The sequence below is a fragment of the Emys orbicularis genome, chromosome 21 (assembly GCF_028017835.1).
Source record: "Emys orbicularis isolate rEmyOrb1 chromosome 21, rEmyOrb1.hap1, whole genome shotgun sequence".
NCBI lineage: Eukaryota > Metazoa > Chordata > Testudines > Emydidae > Emys > Emys orbicularis.
The window spans coordinates 8,295,666-8,316,956 of NC_088703.1; the positions used below are offsets into that span (position 1 = coordinate 8,295,666).

The window sequence follows — 21,291 nt, forward strand, 5'->3', positions numbered from 1 at the left end:
CCCAAACTGACCAGCGGAAGGGGGGTAACTCACTCGAGAGTCCAACAGATCCTATTGTTGCTGCCGAGGCCAGCGTTCTTTGTTCCTGTGAGGCTGGGCTGGGTTTGTCCCATACATGCCTTGATGAGGTGTGAACTGCCCTTCTGCTCTTAGAGAGTTTTTGCCTGGGCTTATTTTAAACCATTTGGATACATTTTCAACCTCATAACTATATATGTGAAATTATAACCTGTAACATTACTGCAACAACAATTACTATAACATCACTATAACAACAAAGCTCAGTGTATTATGAGCCTTCCGAAGACAGCCGACATGACAAACTTTGTATTGGATACTACACAATCATTTTATAAGGATGAACATGGGGGTGCTGGGTGATTCCCCGAGGTACAGAGAGTCACAAGTACCTTGTTTGCGTTTTGTGAAATTTGCAGTGAAATTATTCTTAAAATGAACAACATGTGCTGAGTCATCAACCGAGACCACTGTAATATGAAAGATATGCAAAATGCATATAAAATACATAGCAGGAGATACAGATTTCTCTCCCAAGGATTTCAGTCACAAATTAAATTAACAGTTTGCTTTTTTAGCGAGCATCATCAGCATGGTAGCATGTCATCTGGAATGGTGGCCGAAGCATGTAGGGGCATGTGAATGTTTAGCATATCAGGCACGTAAATACCTTGCAGTGCCACCTTCAAAAATGCCATGGAATGCCTCTTCTCACTTTTGGGTGACATTGCAAATAAGAAGCAGGCAGCATTATCTTCCGTAAATGTAAACAAACTTGTTTGTCTGAGCGATTGGCTAAATGAGAAGTAAGACTGAGAGGATGTGTAGGCTCTAAGTTTTCCATTGTTGGTTTTTTTGAGTGCAGTTATGTAACAAAAAAAATCAACATTTGTAAGTTGCACTTTCACAATAAAGAGATTGCACTACAGTACTTGTATGAGATGAATTGCAAAATACTATTTCTTTTACCATTTTTACAGTGCAAATATTTGTAATCCAAAATATAGTAAAAACTGTTTTTTCCAACACTTTGCCAACAGGAAAGCTCTATAAATCGGCATTTCGGATCTTCATTGAAATTCCGGTTTATACTCCGGTTGGTGCGAGGCTGGCAGGGTGCTGGGGCACAGAAGGGGGTTTGTAGCGTGGGCTCTGGGAGGGACTTTGGGTGTGGGAGGGGTCTTGGTAGGTGGGAGCGGGTGCGGGTTGTAAGATTCATGGGCCTCTCACCTTGGATGGTTCACCGTAAGCAGCAACCTGTCCCGGGTTCTGGCTACTCCTAAGCGGAGACGCGTCAGGTGGCTCTGTATTCTGCCCGCCCCCCATGCCAGCTGCACAGCTCCCATTGGCTGGGAACCACGGCCACTGGGAGCTGCGTGCGGAGGGAGTGCACCAACGCGCCTGCCATGCCTCCACCTAGGATCAGCCGGGATGACTTGCTGCTTCCAGGGAGTTGCCTGATGTGGCCCTGGATCCGGCACCCTGCACCCGATACTGCGCCCCAACTGCCTGCCCTGGGCCCCCTCCTGCACCCAAACTCCCTCCCAGAGCCCATGCCCCAGCCCTGCCCCAATCCCCAGCCCCGTACTCCCTCCCACACACAACCCCCCTCCCTCTTCGTTTACCAGCATTTTTCATTTACCAGCACCCTCCATTCCCTCATCATGCCGGATAAAACAACTTTAATTGTAATAATATAAAGTGAGAACTGTACACATTGTATTCTGTGTCATAACTAAAATCAATATATTTGAAAATATAGAAAAACATCCAAAATATTTAATAAATTTCAATTGATATTCTATTGTTTAACAGTGCGATTAAAACTGCGATTAATCGTGATTAATTTTTTTATTCATTATTATTTTTTTGAGTTAACTGTGCTTAATTGACAGGGAGTGAACCCCTAACAGGCTGTTGCAGAGACTATTCAGACATGTCAGTGGGAGGCACTATGTCCTTCTTTGAATGATTGCTAATGTGCATTTCAATAGGTGTGTGCACGCCGCGTGCATGATCGTCGGAAGGTTTTTCCCTAGCGGTACCTGTGGGGTCGGCTGTGGAGTGGCGCCTTCATGGAGGTGTATATAGGTCCCTGATGACCCGCTGCCTGCTCAGTTCCTTCTTAATGCCAGTGATGGTCGTTGGAGCAGCTCAATCTCTTGCACTCTCAAGTGCCTTCATAGTGGTTTCCTTTTCTTAGTTGTAGATAGCTAATAGTTTGTTATATAGTAGTTTCTAGTAGGTTGGGGGGCTTTCTCCCCACCCCAGTTTCCCCAGGCACCTGGGCATGCCTCGGTCACAGGAGTTTAAGGCGTACGAGAAGTGTGCGAAAACCTACGCCCACAGGCGATTCACACGCTTCTTGTCTCAAGTGCCTGAGAGACAGTATCAGATAGACAAGGGCCCAATTTGCAGGAGCTTCAGACCCAGGATTAAGAGAGAGCGGGACTATCATTGAAAGCTCCTCCTGATGGAGTCGAGCCTCCGCCCCCAGCTGGCACCGGAAATGGCACCGGCATCATTGGTGCGTAGTGACCCCGCCTCGGTGCGGGATATCCCGGCACCAGGAAAGGACTCCTCCAAGGAGCACCAGCACCTGTTTCTAAGGCCAGTGCTACCAGGCGGCACCGCTCACAGTCCCCGGCACTGCATAAGAAAGAGAAGGCGGACAGGGGTCGTTCCCCCATCAAGAAGCCGCAAGAGGATTCCAGTGGGGTGCGTCATGCAGGAGGACACCCATGGTCTGGACATCAATTCCCGGCACTGTTGACTCTGGTCCCAACTGGAAGCCCATCGAATCCGGTGCTGGTGGACTCCCCAACTCGGGAGGATTTGGAGGAAGAGGTCAACCTCCCCTCAACGCCGGACACCTATGAGGCAACGCGGGACCTTACTGCCATGAATGCGTAGTCCCCGGCCTCGCAGGTATGAGCTCTGGCACAGCAAGCTCAGGCACCGTAAGTGGCACCGACGACAGCACCGGCTGCAGCATCTACGTCAGCACTGCATATGGGTCCGGCACACTTTGTGGCACTGGTGGTGGCTCCGCCCCAGTTCACCATTACGGCAAGCCCATGACGTTACCGCACCGCTCACCATCACCCCAGTACCACTCCCCGGCACTGTCGGGCGCCGCCCTCCTGTGGTCAGGCACAGAGTACTCGTCTGAGTCAGACGCTGAGTCTTCTGTCTCTCGAAGCAGCCAGTACTGCTCCTGCTCCCGGCACCGGTCCCGGTACCGCAGAGCTGTGGACTCATCGGCACTGGCGGTCTCCTGGCCCCTCCAATGGCAGGGCCCAGTACAATGACCCTTTTGCACTCATTTGACCTATCATAGGACTCAGGGTCAGGGCTCCAGAGCCGCATTGGTGCCGTCTGCACCCCATTCCCTCCCTGTGGCGGGGTGACGTCTCACCGGTGCGGCGTCTCCTGCTGGTTGTCCAGGGAATTAGCTCTTTTCCAGCTCCGGAGCGCCCTCTGCTGACTGAGGTGTCGCCTGCCGCTGGCCTCCCGATCCCGGTGCCCTTTGCCCAGGGGTTCTGCCCACCGCAGTGCCCCCTCACTCTGGGTCTCCCCTTCCAGGGGAACCCCCAAACCCCTATCCCCACCTTGACTCAGTGGCTACTGCCAGACATCATCTAGCCCCTGCTCTCTGGGGCAGACTGCAGTCTGTAAACCAGTCATCATTGGCAAGGGGGTTAGACCTGCTGCCTCTGCCTTTATCTGGGCTGCCCCCTGCAGCCCCAGTACCTTTTTGTGGGCCCTTAGCTTGGCCTGCAGCTTGGGACTTTGCTAGGATGGAGCTCCCCAGCTCCCTCTGCCCTTCCCCAGTGCTGCTTCACCCTAGATAGAGTGTGTCTCTCTTCTGCTTCTGGCCCCAGCCCTCTTATAAGGGCCAGCTGGTCCCTGATTAAGCTGACCACAGCTGTGGCTGCTTTCCCAATCAGCCCAGCTTTCTGCGATGCTGCCCTCTCCAGGGCTGCTTTATCCCCTTCAGGCAGGAGTGGGGTGCCCACCTCCCTACACCCCCCCGAGAAACATCAGTGGCTCGCCACACCCCCAGGTCTCCTGAGGACCCCGCATGAGACAGGGACTCTGGGCCATCATGCTCAGGCACAGCGCCCGAACCAGTGCCACTAGTTGTACTGCAGCCACGTCCAGTCACAGGGGAGGCGTGGACAGAGGCACCCGACCCAGCCTCCAGAGAACCAGTAGGGCAAGAAGACCCAGTCCCACGGGCCTCCTCACTGGACGCGGCAGTGGCGGGCACCACCATCACCCTTTGGCGATGGACACCAGGGGACACCAGGACATTGTTAGAAGGGTGTCCCTAAACCTGAATCTCCAGGCAGAGGAGGTCACGGAGGAGTTGGACCCGAAGGTGGACATCCTCCTAGGGTGCTGTGGCAGACTCCAGCCTCAATACCACCCACCACTATAGGGGTGGATAGAAGCTATTTTTTGCCACAGAAAGGGTATGAACACCTTTTCACCCACTTCCAACCAGGGACTCTGGTGGTCGATGTGGCAAATCATAAGGAGTGACAGGTGCAGCCAGGTCCCACCCCAAAGTCACGGAACACTAAGAAGCTGGATTTTTTGGCCGAAAGGTCTACTCGACAGGGGGCCTCCAGCTTCAAGTGGCCAGCCAGCAAGCGGTACTCAGCCGCTTTCAATTCCTGGAGCTCGTTAGCAAAATTCCAGAAGTTGCTCCTGGCAGACTCGTGCAAGGAGTTTAGCGCCCTCCTCGAGGAGGGCAAAGTAGTCTTGAGAACCTCCCTCCAGGCTGTGTTCGAAGCGGCAGACTCGGCAGCTTGGACGATGGCCACCGCCATTACAATGAGGCGCAGAACGTGACTGCAGGTGTCGGGGATACCAACTGAAGTCCGGAACACGATCCAGGACCTCCTCTTTGACCGTGCAGGCCTGTTTGCACAAAATACGGATTCTCGCCTGCACAACCTTAAAGACTCAAAGGTGACTTTAAAGCCTTTGGGGATCCACACCCTGCACCCCAAGGAAAGCCATTTAAGCCTCAGTCCCCATCTCATTTATATTATGGGCCTCCGAGGCAAGACTCGTCCAGGAGACGGGGCAGGAATAACAGGAGGCACCCGCCACAGTCCTCCTCAGGCCAAGGCCGGGGTTCGGCCAAACAGCCCCTAGGCCCAAAGCCAAACTTTTGAAGATGTGCCCGAGGATGGAGCATCAGTATCAAACTTGGATCCTTACCCTCCCTTTGTGAATCCATTCTCCCGCTTCTTCCGTGCTTGGTCCAAGATCACGTCAGATCACTGGGTCCTGAGAATGGTATGGATGGGATATTCTATGCAATTCTGTTCCCTCCTGCCCTCCCACCCCCTTTCCCAGTTCCTCTTCAGGGACCCTTCTCACAAACAACTCCGCTTGCAGGAGGTGCAATCGCTTCTCGCTCTATGGGCAATGGAGGAGGTTCCTCAGGAGTTCAGGGGCAAGGGGTTCTACTCCCGCTATTTCCTCATCCCCAAGGCCAAGGGTGGGCTCTGGCCTATCCTGGATCTGCGAGACGTCAACACATTCATGAGGAAAGTGAAGTTTCACATGGTCTCTCTGGTCTCCATCATTCCTTCCCTGGATCCAGGGAACTAGTATGCCACCCTAGACTTGAAAGATGAGTACTTCCATATCTCCATTATCCGGCCCACAGACGTTTTCTTCATTTTGTGGTCAGCGGCCAGCACTACAAGTTCAGGGTGCTCCCGTTTGGGCTCTTGGCGGCCCCCGGGTATTCACAAAGTGTGTGGCGGTCGTTGCAGCCTTCCTCCGCAAACATCAGGTGCAAGTATTTCCGTACCTGGACAACTGGCTCATCAAGGCCGTGTCACAAGCACAGGCTGCAGAGCATGTGTCAGTGGCTCGGGCCACCTTCCCAAATCCACCCTAGCCCCGATGCAGAGAATAGAATTCATACGAGCTCTCTTGGACTCCACACAGGCCAGGACGTTCCTGCCCGAGCTGCGCTTCCAAGCACCTCATGGACATTATCGAAAACCTTCGCTGATTCCCCACAACCACGGCCAGAAATTGCATGAAACTGTTGGGGCATATGGCGGCCTGCACATACGTGGTCCAGCACATCGGGTTACGCCTTTGCCCCCCCCAGGCGTGTTTGGCGAGGGTACACAGGCTTGGCAGGGACCCACTGGACCGGATAGTTACCCTCCCCACTGGCATTCTCGAGTCTCTCCACTGGTGGTTGCAGCAGGAGTACCCTTTGCCCAACCCCATCCTACGCTATCGCTAGTCACGGACCCCTCAGCGCTCGGTTGGGGAGCGCACCTGGGCAATATCAGAACCCAAGGCCTATGGTCCCACACAGAACTATCGCTGCACATCAATGTAAGGGATCTGAGGGCGGTTCGTCTGGCATGCCAAGCATTCCAGGCTCACCTTCAGGGTGCATGTGTGTCGGTGGTGCCGCGATGTTCTATATAAACAAACAAGGTAGTGCTTGTTCCTCTCCCCTGAGCTAGGAAGCCCTTGAGCTGTGGGACTTTTGCATGGCTCACTCGATACACCTAGAGGCGTCACACCTTCCGGGAGCACAAAACAAGCTAGCTGATCACCTCAGCTGCTCATTTCGCAGTCAAGAATGATCCTTCAGGCCAGACATCACACACTCGATTTCCCAGAGGTGGAGGCTTTCCCCACATAGACCTCAACCTGGTCCTGTCCATGCTCATGGGGCCCCCTTTCGAGCCCATGGCGACCTGCCCTCTGTCCTGCCTTTCCTGGAAGGTGGCCTTTCTGATGGCCATAACCTCGGGCAGAAGGGTATCCCAGCTCAGAACGCTGACTTCCGAGCCATCCTATACGGTCTTAAATAAAGACAAGGTGCAGCTACGACCTCACCCCGCGTTTCGGCCAAAGGTAGTCTCCCAGTTTCATATGAACCAGGACATATTTTTACCTGTGTTCTTCCCTAAGCCACATGCCAGTAACAGAGAACACATGTTCCATTCCTTGGATGTCAGGCGTTCCCTACCATTGTACATTGGCCACACAAAGCCATTTCGTAAATCACCACAGCTCTTTATTGCAATAGCAGAAAGGATGAAGGGGCTTCCGATCTCGTCCCAGCGCATTTCATCATGGATCATGTCCTGTATCGGGACTTGCTACGACCTGGCTAAAATTCCAGCCCCTTCGCTTACGGTGCACTCCACAAGAGCACAGGCGTTGTCCGCAGCATTCCTGGCACAGGTCCCTACCCAGGAAATATGCAAGGCAGCAATGTGGTCCTCTATTCACACCTTCACGTCAGACTACGCCATTACCCAAAAGGCAAGGGACGATGCAGCCTTTGGCAGGGCAGTCCTGCATTCCTCAACCAGGTGAACTCTGACCCCTCCCCCAGGGAAACTACTTGGGAGTCACCTATTGGAATGCAAATGAGCAATCACTTGAAGAACAAAAACGGTTACCTACCTCTCGTAACTATTGCTCTGTGAGATGTGTTGCTCATGTCCATTCCGAATCCCACCTGTCTTCCCTCTGTCGGAATATTCCGGCAAGAAGGAACTGAGCAGGTGGCGGGTCGGCAGTGACCGATATACACTGTCATGAAAGCACCACACCAGGGGTCTCCACAGCCCACCCGACAGGTACCGCTAGGGGGAAAAACCTTCCAACAATCGTGCACGTAGTGTGTGCACATCTATTGGAATGGACATGAGCAACACATATTGAAGAAGAACAGTTACGAGAGGTAGGTAACCGTTTTTTCCACAGCATCACTAGAGATCGGACGCACAGGAACCTCCCTGAATGTTTATTCCCTTGGGTGTTTGCAGACGCTGGCATCTCAGAAGTGGCTCAGCTCCGAGTGGTGAACGGCCCGAGTCGCTGCGCTGGGAGGGTCGAGGTGCTTCACAACCAGAAGTGGGGAACCGTGTGTGATGACAGCTGGGACTTACAGGATGCCGGAGTCGTGTGCAGGCAGCTGGGCTGTGGGACGGCGTTATCAGCCCCAGGAGGGGCTCGATTTGGGCGAGGATCAGACCGTATCTGGCTGGCTGACATCAACTGCACAGGGACAGAAGTTGCCCTCTCCGATTGCAGGGCTTGGCCTTGGGGAAAGAATAACTGTACCAATGGAGAAGATGCCGGTGTTGTGTGCTCAGGTAACCTTCATCTACCACCCTGCCTTGTAGGAAGGAGGGTGGGAAACTCATTAGCGGGCCTTGTCACCTCACAGCCAGAGCTGACCGCAGCATGGTGCTTGGGGTCTGTGCTTCAGGGAGCAGTATGGCAATTCCAATAGGGAGCACTCTCCTCTCAGTCTGTGCTGACCCTAATTCCCCTGTGCGGTTCTATTGGCCTGTGCTGCAGGGAGCGGTGTGAGGGCTCAGTAGGGGACGCTCAAGCTCTCTTCTTGATGTCAGTGCCAGCCCCAGTGCCCTAGTGTGGTGCTAGGGGGCCTTTGCTTCAGGTAGAGGTGTGTCAGTAGGGGGCGCTCTCTGTAGTTGTGCTGGCCCTAATGCCCCAGTGAAGTGCCATGGGCCCCTAGCATGTGGAAGCCTTGTGTTTGCCCGATGGGGGGCAGCTCCCCGACTCCCTTGGCCAGGGGCCACACAAGCCATGCCCTCTAGGCCTTGGAGAGGGGGGTGACCTCTTTCCAGGTTGGCAATAGGCACACTTCACCCCTCAGCCCTCCGAGTGTCTCCCTGTACCACTCAGTCCCTTCCTTGCTGGGCATTCACAGCAGTCACAGATCTGCTGCTCCCAAAGGAACAGGGTCCCAAGGTGACTAGCTCCACCTCCCATCTCAGCCCCAATCAGCACACAGCTCTAGATCCCTTCATAAGCACACCAACAACAAGTGATTTCACAGAGTGTAGAGATTTGAGGGGTAGCAAGGAGAAGGGTTGGAAAGAAATGGTTCCATGGCCAATAAAATCATATCACGCTGACTAGAGCCTTTACTCATTGAACGAGATACTTTTCTGTCTGGTAGAGCAACGCTCACGCCACAGTCCTTCCAGGGTTTTACTCCAGGCTTGGCTGTGTCTCTTGTTCCTGAGACAAACGCTGTCAGTCGCCTCCTGGGTGAAAGGGATCTCTTGTCCCCTCTCCTCTTTCTTTGTAGGTACAGACCATTGTCTCTTCCCAGAAGTGGTCTCTCTTTGGAGACTTGTGCTGAGGGTTAAATTCTCAGGCCCCCACTCAGCCCAGACTTGTGCTGAGGGACCTTTGTCTTTGTAAATTCTCAGGCCCCCACTGGGCCCAGACAGTGAATATAGCCTGTCTCCACAGCTGTGCATTGTTCTATGTGCTGATTGGCACAGCCGAAGGATTGCCATGGCGCAGGTGACAAGCTTCACTACACTTCTGAAGCATCATATTCTACATTTTACATCTCTCTTCAGCTATGTCCCATACAAACATCTTGCCCCCATTAGGGTGACCAGTGGGCTGCTGGCTGCTGGCTCTTGGTAGACACCTCACATACCACCTCTGGTGAGCTATTGTGCATGTATCTCACCCTTTGGATCCCCGTATAAGTCTAGGCATCCCTGTGCCCTCTGCCAGTTGGCATCCACTTATCTCTGGGCCAGACTCCTCTGCAGCACAATGGGGACCTGGGTAACTGCAGCTTCCACTGGTTGAATTTGGTGTCAATGGAGCCTGCAGGGCCAATTTCTGAAGAGTCCGGTTCCTAAGCACTGTGTTCCGGCAGATTTGCATTTCAGGGAATTATTCCTGAAGTTGTAACTTCCCCAAGACCTAGACACATGAGACACAATTCTTCCTCACTTCCTGTACTATACAGCTTACATATTTCACTGTCCTGTTTCTCAGCTGCCCTGACCTACCCCAGAAGTGGCTGAATGTCATTGGGGCCATCTTCTTCTTTTGTGTATGTGAGAAGTCAATATCTATGTAACCGTACTGCCAGTGGCGTCGGAAGTGACTAAGGCCGGGTTCAATCTCAGTAAAAAAAAAAAAAAAAAATGAAGAGAGGATTATTAGAAAACCTGTGCCAAGGGGCACAAATCCCAGTAACCAAAGCTGTGCTGGTGGCGGGGTTCCCAGAAAAGATGGAACCAAATGAAATTGAGGAGAGCTTAGATGCAGCTGAAATACTGGGGAGAGTAAAGGTCCGCACCCGTATTTACAACCGCAAAGTGAAGGGCATGGTAGCACTATGTACTCACTCCAAGGAAACAGATCTTGATAAAGTGCCCAAAGAGGTGCAAGTAGAAGGTATTCCCTGGACAATTCTGGGAGCAGAGCAGTCCCCGCCTAGTGTGCCTGTGTCACTTGAGGTGGATTCTTTAGCACAGAAATTGCAAGCTCTGATGGTGGATGAGAAGCGGACAAGAGAAGAATTAATTTTGGCATTAGGAGGGGCTCCAACACCTGCAGCACCCAGACTGGTGGGATGGGCCAAAGAGCTGGGAAACACTCTCAAAGATGCATTGAGGCCGGTATATAAAAGTGCTCCATACAAGCGGGGGTGTCACCTGTACCCCCAGGAGAGGAGGATTACGAGACCTGGAGGGATTTTATGGTGCCACTTGTCCAAGAGTGGAAATGCTCTGATGCTGAGAAGCGGAAACGTGTGCTTGAGAGTCTGAGGGGACCTGCCATGTGAATTATCCAAGCCCTGAAAGACTCACAACCAGCTGCCACAGTGCAAGACTATTTAACCGCTCTTGAGAGTGTCTAAGGTACTACTAATAGCAGTGAAGACCTGTATTATCGGTTCCGCCATACCTATCAGGAGCCCCATGAACGATTGTCGAATTTCATCAGGAGACTAAAGGATTTGCTACAGCAGGTAGTGCGGAAGGAGGGCATCCCCACCAAGAGCATTGATTCCGCTAGGTTGGACCAAATCCTTCGGGGCACCCGACAAGATGGGTTGATGTTGTGGCGACTGCAGCTGAGGGAGCGGGCCCAAAACCCACCCCCATTCCACAAGCTCATTCGAAAGATACGTGAAGAGGAGGAGCGATTGTTGCAAGTGGATGCAGTAGTGCAGCCGAAGATGGCAGGGAGTCGCACCACTACAGTGCTTGAAGAGATGGAAGATGCCCCGTCAGTGGCAGCAGCACTGAGAAATTTGACCCAAGAAGTGGCCATAATGAAGGCTCAGGGACATACTGTGCCATCCTCAAGAGGGGAGAGTAGCAGGAGGGGTGATAGCCAGCGAAAAGGTTTCTGTTATAACTGTGGAAGAAATGGTCACTATGCCTTGGACTGCCAAAACAAGACAGATCATGCAAGGGTATCTCAAAGATTGCAGCAGACCATTAGGAAGCTTCAGGGAAACACCAACCGGGCTTGGGGAAGAAGCAACCCAAGCCCCTGAAATTCCAAGGCTCCCCAGAAAAAACCACAAACAGGGGTTACCCAGATGGGCTGATAGGCCCCCAGGCTATAGTACCCGTTCGTATAGAAGGACGATCGTGTGAGGCATTGCTGGACAGCGGATCACAGGTCACCATACTCTATGAATCTTACTACCGAGAACACCGGCAGCATTTACCCTTGCATCCCCTGTCTGGCCTGACAGTCTGGGGAATTGGCTGTGACTCCTGTCCTTATCTGGGATATATCCTGTTAAATGTTCAGTTTCCAAAGAATGTTGCAGGGGTAAACCAGGAAATAGAAACATTGGCACTGGTCTGTCCAAATCCAAAGGAAAGAAAGTATGCACCTTTAATCCTAGGAACAAATGCAAACCTGTTCCAAAAATTGGCGTGGAAATGCCATGAAATGGCAGGGAACAACTATCTGCAGGAGCTGCCAATGCATGCTTTATGTAAAGCCGCATACCAGCGAGCAAGGGGTCCCCCATCCCAAGAAAAGACCAAGGCTAGACCTTTTGGGAGGGATAGTTTCCAGTTTGGGGATTCCCCCATTCCTGCTGAGTGGAAGAACCACCTGTGTGAGAAGTTAGTCAAAAGGAAGGCTGTTTTCTCTATGCACGAATGGGATGTTGGGTGTGCACATGATGTGAAGCACCATATCCAAATGCAGGATGGTCGGCCTTTTCGAGAGAGGTCAAGACAATTAGCCCCCGCTGATATTAAAGATGTGAGGCAGCACCTACAGGAACTGGTTCAAGCAGGTATCATTGAGAAATCCAGGAGCCCCTACGCATCGCCGATCGTTGTAGTACGAAAAAAAAAGTGGAAAGGTGCGCATGTGCATTGACTATCGCACTCTGAACCGGCGGACGACCCCTGACCAATACACAATGCCCCGGGTGGATGACGCCTTGAATAGTCTGAATGGTAGCTGCTGGTTCTCTGTCCTTGACCTCCGCAGTGGATACTATCAAGTGCCCATGGCACCAGAGGACCGGGAAAAGACAGCATTCATCTGCCCTTTAGGGTTTTACCAATTTAATCGCATGCCTCAGGGAGTATCTGGAGCGGGTGGTAGGGGACATGCACCTGTTGGAGTGTCTGGTGTACCTGGATGACATCATAGTGTTCGGGCGCACTTTAGAAGAACACGAGACTCGGCTGTGCAAAGTCCTGGATCGTTTGGAACAGGCTGGCCTCAAGTTCTCCTTAGACAAGTGCATTTTCTGCCAGACATCCGTGCGGTATGTGGGACACATAGTGTCTGCAGATGGTATAGCTACAGACCCAGAGAAGGTGAAGGCGGTAACCACCTGGCCAAGGCCCACAACTCTCAAGGAATTACGGTAGTTTCTGGGATTCTGTGGCTATTACCGCAAGTTTATCAAGAATTTTTCGTACATTGTACATGCACTCACAGAGCTCACCAAGGGATACCCCCCCACACAAATAAGAAGAAGGAAAACTCACCTCGGCATCAATACTTTAATGTGGGTGCACCTTTTGGAAAGCGGTGAACTGCTGAGTGTGAAGAAGCTTTCCGTAAAATCATTCAACAGCTCACGCAAGCACCTGTTTTGGTGTACGCTGATCCCACCCAGCCATATGAACTTCATGTTAATGCAAGCTACACCAGTTTAGGCACTGTCCTTTATCAAGCGCGTGAGGGCAAACTCCAACCGGTAGCGTTTGCAAGTCGGGGTCTCACACCGCCTGAGAGAAACTACCCTGCTCATCAAGTGAAGTTCCTGGCATTAAAATGGGCCATCACAGAGAGGTTCCGTAACTACCTCTATGGGACCAAGTTCACTGTAAAAACCAATAATAATCCTTCAACATACATGAAAACAACAGCAAAATTATCCATAGCAGGGCACCGATGGTTAGCGGCACTCTCTGCCTATGATTTCACTCTGCAGTATCGACCTGGTCGAACAAACATGGATGCAGATGCCTTGTCTAGGCAGCCTCACTCTAAGGATTTATTACCCAATAACCAAATAAATGTGGAGACCCCTGAATTGAGAGCTTTATGCCAATGGGTATCCATTGTGGAGAAAAAATCCACAGCCAATGAAAAACAAGCAATTAACTGTCTGGGTGCACCACCAAAAGCCATACCCATAGTCTACTCAAGTTTTACTAGAGTACAGGACCCTCAGCTGCCCAAACTAAAGGATCAAAAGGTGGAGCATGCCCAGCAAGCTGATCCACGAATAAAGGACATTCTTTATGCATTGGAAAGGGGAAAGGATCCCAGGGCTATTCGACCAAGTCATCCAAAGGAGGCCCTTTTGCTGAAAGAATGGGATCGCCTATTGTTTCGGGATGGACGACTTTACCGAGGGCAGAAGCATCCCCAGAGGCCTCACCTTAAGCAATTGGTGCTACCGCAGAAGTACCGGCGAGGCATGTTAGAGGCCTGCCACGATCGAATGGGGCATCTGGGAGTCGAGCAATTGAAGGCCCTAGTTAAGGCAAGATTCTATTGGCCCCGGATGGGGCCTGACATCACCCACCATATTCGCACCTGCACCAGATGTATCCATCGAAAGACTCTGCCTAAGCAAGCGTCTCCTCTTGTCAGCATTACAAGTTCTGCACCCATGGAGTTTGTCTTTATGGACTTTCTGTCATTAGAGCCTAACCGCCGGGTTACTGCAAATATCTTGGTGATCACGGACCATTTTACTCGTTATGCCCAGGCTTATCCCACCAAAGATCAAAAAGCGTCCACAGTTGCCAAAATCCTGTGGGAAAAGTTCTTCATCCATTATGGGTTGCCCGCCAAACTACACTCAAATCAGGAACGGGATTTTAAAAGTCGGTTAATAAAAGAACTTTGTAAGATCATGGGGATCAAAAAAATCACGCACCACCCCTTATCATCCCCAAGGGGATCCACTACCAAAACGATTCAACCGCACACTACTGAACATGCTGGGAACTCTGAAGCCTGAGCAAAAAAAATACTAAAGCCAGCACGTGGAGCATTTGGTACATGTGTATAACTGCACTCAACACGATGCAACTGGGTTCACACCATACATGTTAATGTTCGGTCAAAAGGCCCGGTTGCCAATTAAACTCTGTTTTGGAGTGTCTTCAAATGGGGCACTCCCAGAAACATACTTGGGGTATGTGACTCGCTTAAGAAATCAACTAAAGGAGGCATAGCGACGCAAGCAGCTGGTCACCAAAATCAAAAGCATAAAACCCGATATGATCAGCAAGTGAGGCAACAGGAGATTCAGGTTGGGGACCGAGTTTTGGCCCGAAATCTCGGACTACAGGAAAAACAGAAAATTGCAGATCGTTGGAAGTCACACCCATACATTATAGAGAAGAAACTTGGGAATCTACCAGTGTATCGCATACGTCCTGAGGGCAGTCACGGCCCCACCAAACCTCTCCACCGGAATCATCTGTTACCTGTAGAACAAGTATTGTTTCCCCATAAAAATGTTTCCACAAATTCTGAGACTCCCGGCCCTGCGAGTCGGACACGGTCCCAACGACGGAAATATACCTGTCCTTTGCAAACACCCAGCTCCTCAAAGAGTGAGGATGAAATGGGGTCTGGCAAACATCCAGTTTGAAATGCCCCAACCCTAATGGATCCTCTTGTTGTCACACAAAAAGATGGTGAAGGGGAAGAACCCACACTGAGCACTCCCGAGGCCCCACTGTCCCAAGCTGTGGAGACCCCCCAAAAACATGATGAGAAAGGTTCAGTGCAGGCAGAAAACCCTGTACCCCAAACAGCCACTTTAAACCCAAATGCACTCAAATTTGTGCCTCAAGAACCCATCATCTTGCCTCCATGTTCAGTGGTATCACCTCAGCCAATACCCAACAGCCAGCCTAGACGTTCCTCTAGGGAAGGGAAGCCCAGGTGTGTGCTGACGTATGATCGGTTAGGGGAACCCAGTGACCTACAGATCCCTGGGGTGCCACGGAGGGCAAGCTGCCTCATGGAAAACCTGTTCCACCCCTCGGGGTCCTGTGGGATAAATGATGGAAATGCTTCTGATAAATGGGGGCCCTGGGTCTCCTACTGGAAATCCATGGTTTAAAGTTGCCTACCTTGATGGGGACATCAAGGATTATTTCTTTTGGGGGGGGAGAGTGTAACCCCTTTGGGGTTTAAAGAGCATGGCCCTTTAAATCTTTTTCCTAAGGGGGAGGGGGAGAGTAAGAAAAAAGGAGGGTAACTCCAGGGGGCAGCACTGGAGCTCCAGGGAGAGGGAGAGGCAGCCTGCAGGCCCTGGAAAAGTGAAGCAGCAGAGAGCCTGCCTGAAGACTGGGAAGGACAGGGCCGATTGGGAACACCCCAGGACAGGACCCAGGAGGAGCACTGTGCCAGGGAGGAACTGCCCAAGAAGGACAGGCTGGAGCTGGACCCAGTATCACTGCTGCCCAGAGCTGCGAGTACTGGGGCTTGTGACACTGCATTGGGGACAAGGAGGGAGGTTGCTAGATAGTTAAGTGGGGAGGTGGTCGCTCTGTGTGGCTTTGCAGAGAGCGGCAGAAGGGGGCACCGGAGGGGTTTGTTGGGGGAAAGTTCACTGGCGCCGAAGATGACCAGGAGCACCCAAGACTCACCACTGGACTGGAACTTTGCTCAGGACTCCTGAACTCTGTGTGCAGACACATTGCTCGGTGTCTGCCCTGTCAGACTGTGCTACCACTGGGCCTGTGGGGCCTTGGCTTGGATGCAGCCCTGTCTTACTGCTCCCTCTATATTTCCCCTTGTTGTTTTTCTCCTCTCATCCCTCTGTAAATAAATATTTCCCTTGTTATATCCACTGTACTTTTCCTGTGTGTGTGTGTGTTCACTCTGGGGGGTTTGGAACAGGTGCCCCTGGGGTGGAAGGGATTTCTCCTGCTGCGTTCCTGCGCACGCCTTCTCTTGGCCAGAGCTGCCTGCAGAGCAGACTCCATCTGGGCCACGAGGGCGCTAAAGTTACACACAGAGTCTCAGTGAAGAAAAGAAACTTTTAAATAAGAGGAGGGAAGGCCCCCGGCATTAACTTGGGAAAACGCCAGAAACAGGATTTATAAACATGAAACCATGAGCAAAACACCATCCCGAGAATATATTGGGCAGTGTCTTTTGCCTCAGGTTCTCGAGTCCAGCAACCAAAATTTCCTTTAAGGTGCCCCCCCTTCTCTCTCCCCACACCCCACTCACACTGGTTGTCCTTGGTTAGCGAAGACCCAGAGTTCAGAGGTGCACCTGTGTGAGTTCAGCTCCCACCTTTGGGGCGGGGAGGAGAGCGCCTGGCTCGCTCTGCTGTCTGGGTGCTGGCTCTGGTGGCAGCTACCCCGCCGTCCACTCATCTCTCCGCTCGCCCTCACCTTCTGCTGCCCCCGGCCGCTCTAGTGTGACCTCTGCAGGTCGCTCTGTTGAAGCGCCACCCAGTTCTTAGTGACTGTCAGCTCTTAGTGGGGAAACCTCAGTGCTGAAGCAGGCTGGGCAGACTGCAGTCCAGTCTGCCTAATTAGGTGACAGTTTAAGTAGGTGAGAGCTGGCAGGGAGCGGAGTGAACAAACTTCAACATTGCCGAAGTGATTAGTCTGGTCAGTGGCAGTTGCTATGTGCAGAGACCGGTCAGATTCGTCTGCAGGAGGCGCTACGTTCCACAGTGACACAAGCGATCAGATGCACAGAAACCTCCCTGAGTGTTTATTCCCTTGGGTGTTTGCAGACGCTGGCATCTCAGAAGTGGCTCAGATCCGACTGGTGAACAGCAGGAGTCACTGCGCTGGGAGGGTCGAGGTGCTTCACAACCGTCAGTGGGGAACCGTGTGTGATGACAGCTGGGACTTACAGGATGCCGGAGTCGTATGCAGGCAGCTGGGCTGTGGGACGGCATTATCAGCCCCAGGAGGGGCTCGATTTGGGCAAGGATCTGACCGTATCTGGCTGGATGACGTCAACTGCACAGGGACAGAAGTTGCCCTCTCTGATTGCAGCGCTCGGTCTTGGGGAGAGAATAACTGTAACCACGGAGAAGATGTCGGTGTTGTGTGCTCAGGTAACTTGCATCCATCACGTCACTGTGGGTGGTGCAGGGATTGAGCTGGGAAGCTTTCAGCACAGACCCAGCTCTCCTGTCTGATCCCTGGTCTACACTGGGGAGTGGGGTCGACCTAAAATACGCCACTTCAGCTACGCGAATAGCATAGATGAAGTCGGCGTATCTTAGGTCGACTTACCTGGCTGTGAGGACAGCAGCGAGTCGACTGCTGCCACTCCCCCGTCGACTCCGCTTCCTCCTCTCGCGAGCTGGAGTTCCGGAGTCAACGGAGAGTGCCATCGGGGATCTATTTTATCCCGTCTACACTAGACACGATAAATCAATCCCCAATAGATCAATCAGTACCCTCCGATCTGGCAGGTAGTGAAGATCTGCCCTCAGTCAGCACTGACCCTAGTGCCCCAGCATGGTGTTAAAGGCCTGTATTGCAGGTAGTGGTGCGTTAGTAGGGGGCGCTCTCCGTTTGCAGTTATGCTGGCCTTGATGCCCCACCGCGGTGCCATGGGCCCCTAGAATGAGGAAGCCTTATCTGTGCCCGCTGGGGGGTAGCTCCCTGACTCCCTCGGCCACAGGCCACACAAGCCGTGCCCTCTAGTGCCCTGTAGGCCTTTGAGAGAAGGTTGACCTCTCTCCAGGTTGGCAATAGGCACACTTCACCCCCTCGGCCGTCCGAGCGTACCCCTGCAGCACCCAGTCCCTGTCCCACTGGGCATTCACAGCAGTCACAGACCACCTCCCATCTCTGCTCCAATCAACACACAGCTCTAGAACCCTTCCTAGTCACACCAAGGACAAGTGATTTCAAAGAGTGTACATATTTGAGGGGTAGCAATGAGAAGGGTTGGAAAGAAATTGTTCTATTGGCAAATAAAATTATACCACATTGACTAGAGCCTAGACTCATTGAACGAGATACTTTTCTGTCTGGTAGAGCACCGCTTACCCCACAGTCCTTCCAGGGTTTTACATACGAACATAAAACGGCCATACTCGGTCAGATCAAAGTCCATCTAGCCCAGTATCCTGTTTACCGACAGTGGCCAATGCCAGGTGCCCCAGAGGGAGTGAACCTAACACCTAATGATCAAGTGATATCTCTCCTGCCATCCATCTCCACCCTCTGACAAACAGAGTCTAGGGTCACCATTCCTTACCCATCGTGGCTATTAGCCATTAATGGACTTAACCTCCATTAATGTATCCAGTTCTCTTTTACGGTTATCCAGGCAGTTATGCACCCACCTTATAGTAGCCCCATCTAAATTGTATTTGCCTAGTTTGTCGATAAGAATATCATGCGAGACCGTATCAAATGCCTTACTAAAATCTAGGTATACCACATCCAGAGCGTCTCCCTTATCCACAAGACTCGTTATCCTATCAAAGAAAGCTATCAGATTGGTTTGACACAATTTGTTCTTTACAAATCCATGCTGGCTATTCCCTATCACCTTACCACCTTCCAAGTGTTTGCAGATGATTTCCTTAATTACTTGCTCCATTATCTTCCCAGGCACAGAAGTTAAACTAACTGGTCTGTAGTTTCCTGGGTTGTTTTTATTTCCCTTTTAATAGATGGGCACTATGTTTGCCCTTTTCCAGTTTTCTGGAATCTCTGCAGTCTCCCAGGATTATCCTTCCATTTAGATTGAACTGAATTAACTCATGATTGCTCCAACCAAAGTTGTCCCCTACAACCATTTGTTCTATGAGGTCCTCACTACTCACCAAAACCAAATCTAAAATGGCATTCTCTCTTGTTGGTTCAGCAACTACTTGGTGAAGGAATCCATCAGCTATCGCATCCAGGAAAATCTGAGCCCTATTATTATTACTAGCACTTGTCCTCCAGTTATATCTGGGAAGTTAAAGTCTCCCATGATCACACAATTCCCTTAGTATTTATTACCCTGAAAATATTAAAGAGGTCTCCATCCTTATCCAAATCAGATCCCGGCGGTTTGTAGCACACCCAAACATTATCCCAGGGGAGGCTCTCGTAGCTTTCTTCTCCAATGTGATTTTTGCCGAGACAGACTCTGTTTTATCCATTCCATCACTTCTTATTTCTTTACAGTCTACCTCACAATTGATATACAATGCTACTCCACCACCTTTGCCTTTATTTCTGTCTTTTATAAACAGCACATACCAGTCACAACTACTATTCCACCATGTTTCTGTTATCCCTATAATATCTGGTTTCACTTCCTGCACCAATAGCTCTAGTTCCTCCATTTTGTTACCTAGGCTCCTCGCATTAGTGTACAAACATCTTAATTTTTGCTCTTTGGCTTCTCTCACATTCTTTACCCAATTAGGCACAGATATTCTACCGCCAGTATCACCTATTAGTCTTGTATCTACACTACCCTTCCTCCTTATGTCCATTCTCCTACCCACGGCTGTATCCTTTCTTACTTCATTTTCTTCCCTCTCAATGTTAAAATCCGGCATGGAGATTACCTGGAAATCTCCCAACCATCTCCCCCAATTTCCTAGTTTAAAGATCTCTTAATCAGTTGTGCCAGACTCCATCCTAGAAATCCATTTCCCGCCCTAGTCAGGTGAAGTCCATCCTGAGAGAACAGTCCTCTGTCCATGAATGCTTCCCAGTGGCCATACATCCGAAAGCCCTACTTATAGCACCACTGTCTGAGCTATCTGTTGATCATCATAATCTTGTCACACCTTTGTTGCCCTTCTCTAGGAACAGGCAGAATCCCACTGAAGTTCACCTGAGCCTCGATTTCCTTAAGCGTCTTCCCCAGCCTGGCATAGTCTCCCTTGATAGGTTTTAGCGAGAATCTAGCCGTATAATTTGTTCCCACACGAAGGACAATCAGATGATTCTTTCCCACTCCTGTTAGGATCCTTTTCAGCCTCAGGTCCACATCCTGTATGTTAGCACCCAGCAGACAGCACAACCTTCGGTTATCCGGATCAGCTCTAGTTACAGGCCTGTCTATTCTTCGCAGTAAGGAGTCCCCAATCACGTAGACCTGCCTTTTCCTGGTGATGGTGCGATTCTCCGGTCTATCCCCTGCTCCCTCTGGCTGAAAGTCCTCTCAATTTCTATTGTCCCTTGCAATCCTCTGCAACCCATCCCATATCCTCCTCGGGTTCATATTTGGTGTTGTTATCTCCATTGACTCTTCCTACAGCACTACCTGCTCTTCTCTTCTTCCTTGCCCTCTCACCTTCAGCGACCACCTGCTGTGCCCCTTCTTCATTTTCCAACTCAGCAAACCTGTTCCTGAGCTCCATTTCTCCTTCACCAGCCCGTCTTTTCATCAGCCCAGTTCTCTTAGTCACATGCTTCCACTGTCCACGTTCCTCTCCCAGCAGTCTCCCCTCAGAGTTCTTTGGTCCTGCTTCCATCTGCAAGTCTGAGCTTTTCCCTTCAGCCTCCTCATGTCTTTGCTCCATCATCCACTCAAACCCCCTTCTAAACTCAGCCAGAGTTTCCACCTGCATCTCCAATCCTCAGATCTTTTCTTCCATCAGCTTTATCAGGCAGCATTTCATGCAGAAGAAACGCTTTTCAGGTACCCACTCCAGGATCATGTACATGCCGCAGCTTCCACATCCAGTCATCCTCATTGTGTCTTCCACTGCTTGTGTCACTACCACTGCTGCCTCTGTATCTGTCATAGCCTTCTCAGCTAAGTCCTGTTAGTCCAGGAAACAAAACCAAAAGCAAAACACCACCACCCACAGCAAAACAAACCCCCAATGAGCACCAAAACACTGCCAGACCAGCACACACTCCCTTCACTACCCTGTCTATTCCTCTGCCTGGCTCTCTTAGTCTTCCCCACAAACTCCCCTTGCCAACTCCAACTCCAACTCCCCTGTTTACAGCTCTG

The 21,291-nt window shown here is 51.2% G+C and overlaps 1 protein-coding gene across 1 annotated transcript in view; it reads left to right on the plus strand.

Annotated features, from left to right (window-relative positions):
- Window positions 1-21,291, plus strand: part of LOC135892880 (deleted in malignant brain tumors 1 protein-like) — a 145,579-nt gene that overhangs the window by 17,850 nt on the left and 106,438 nt on the right. The window contains 4 exon segments of the mRNA XM_065420649.1: window positions 391-399; window positions 3,129-3,145; window positions 7,880-8,183; window positions 17,090-17,419. Of these exon segments, the coding sequence (XP_065276721.1) occupies window positions 391-399; window positions 3,129-3,145; window positions 7,880-8,183; window positions 17,090-17,419 (660 nt within the window).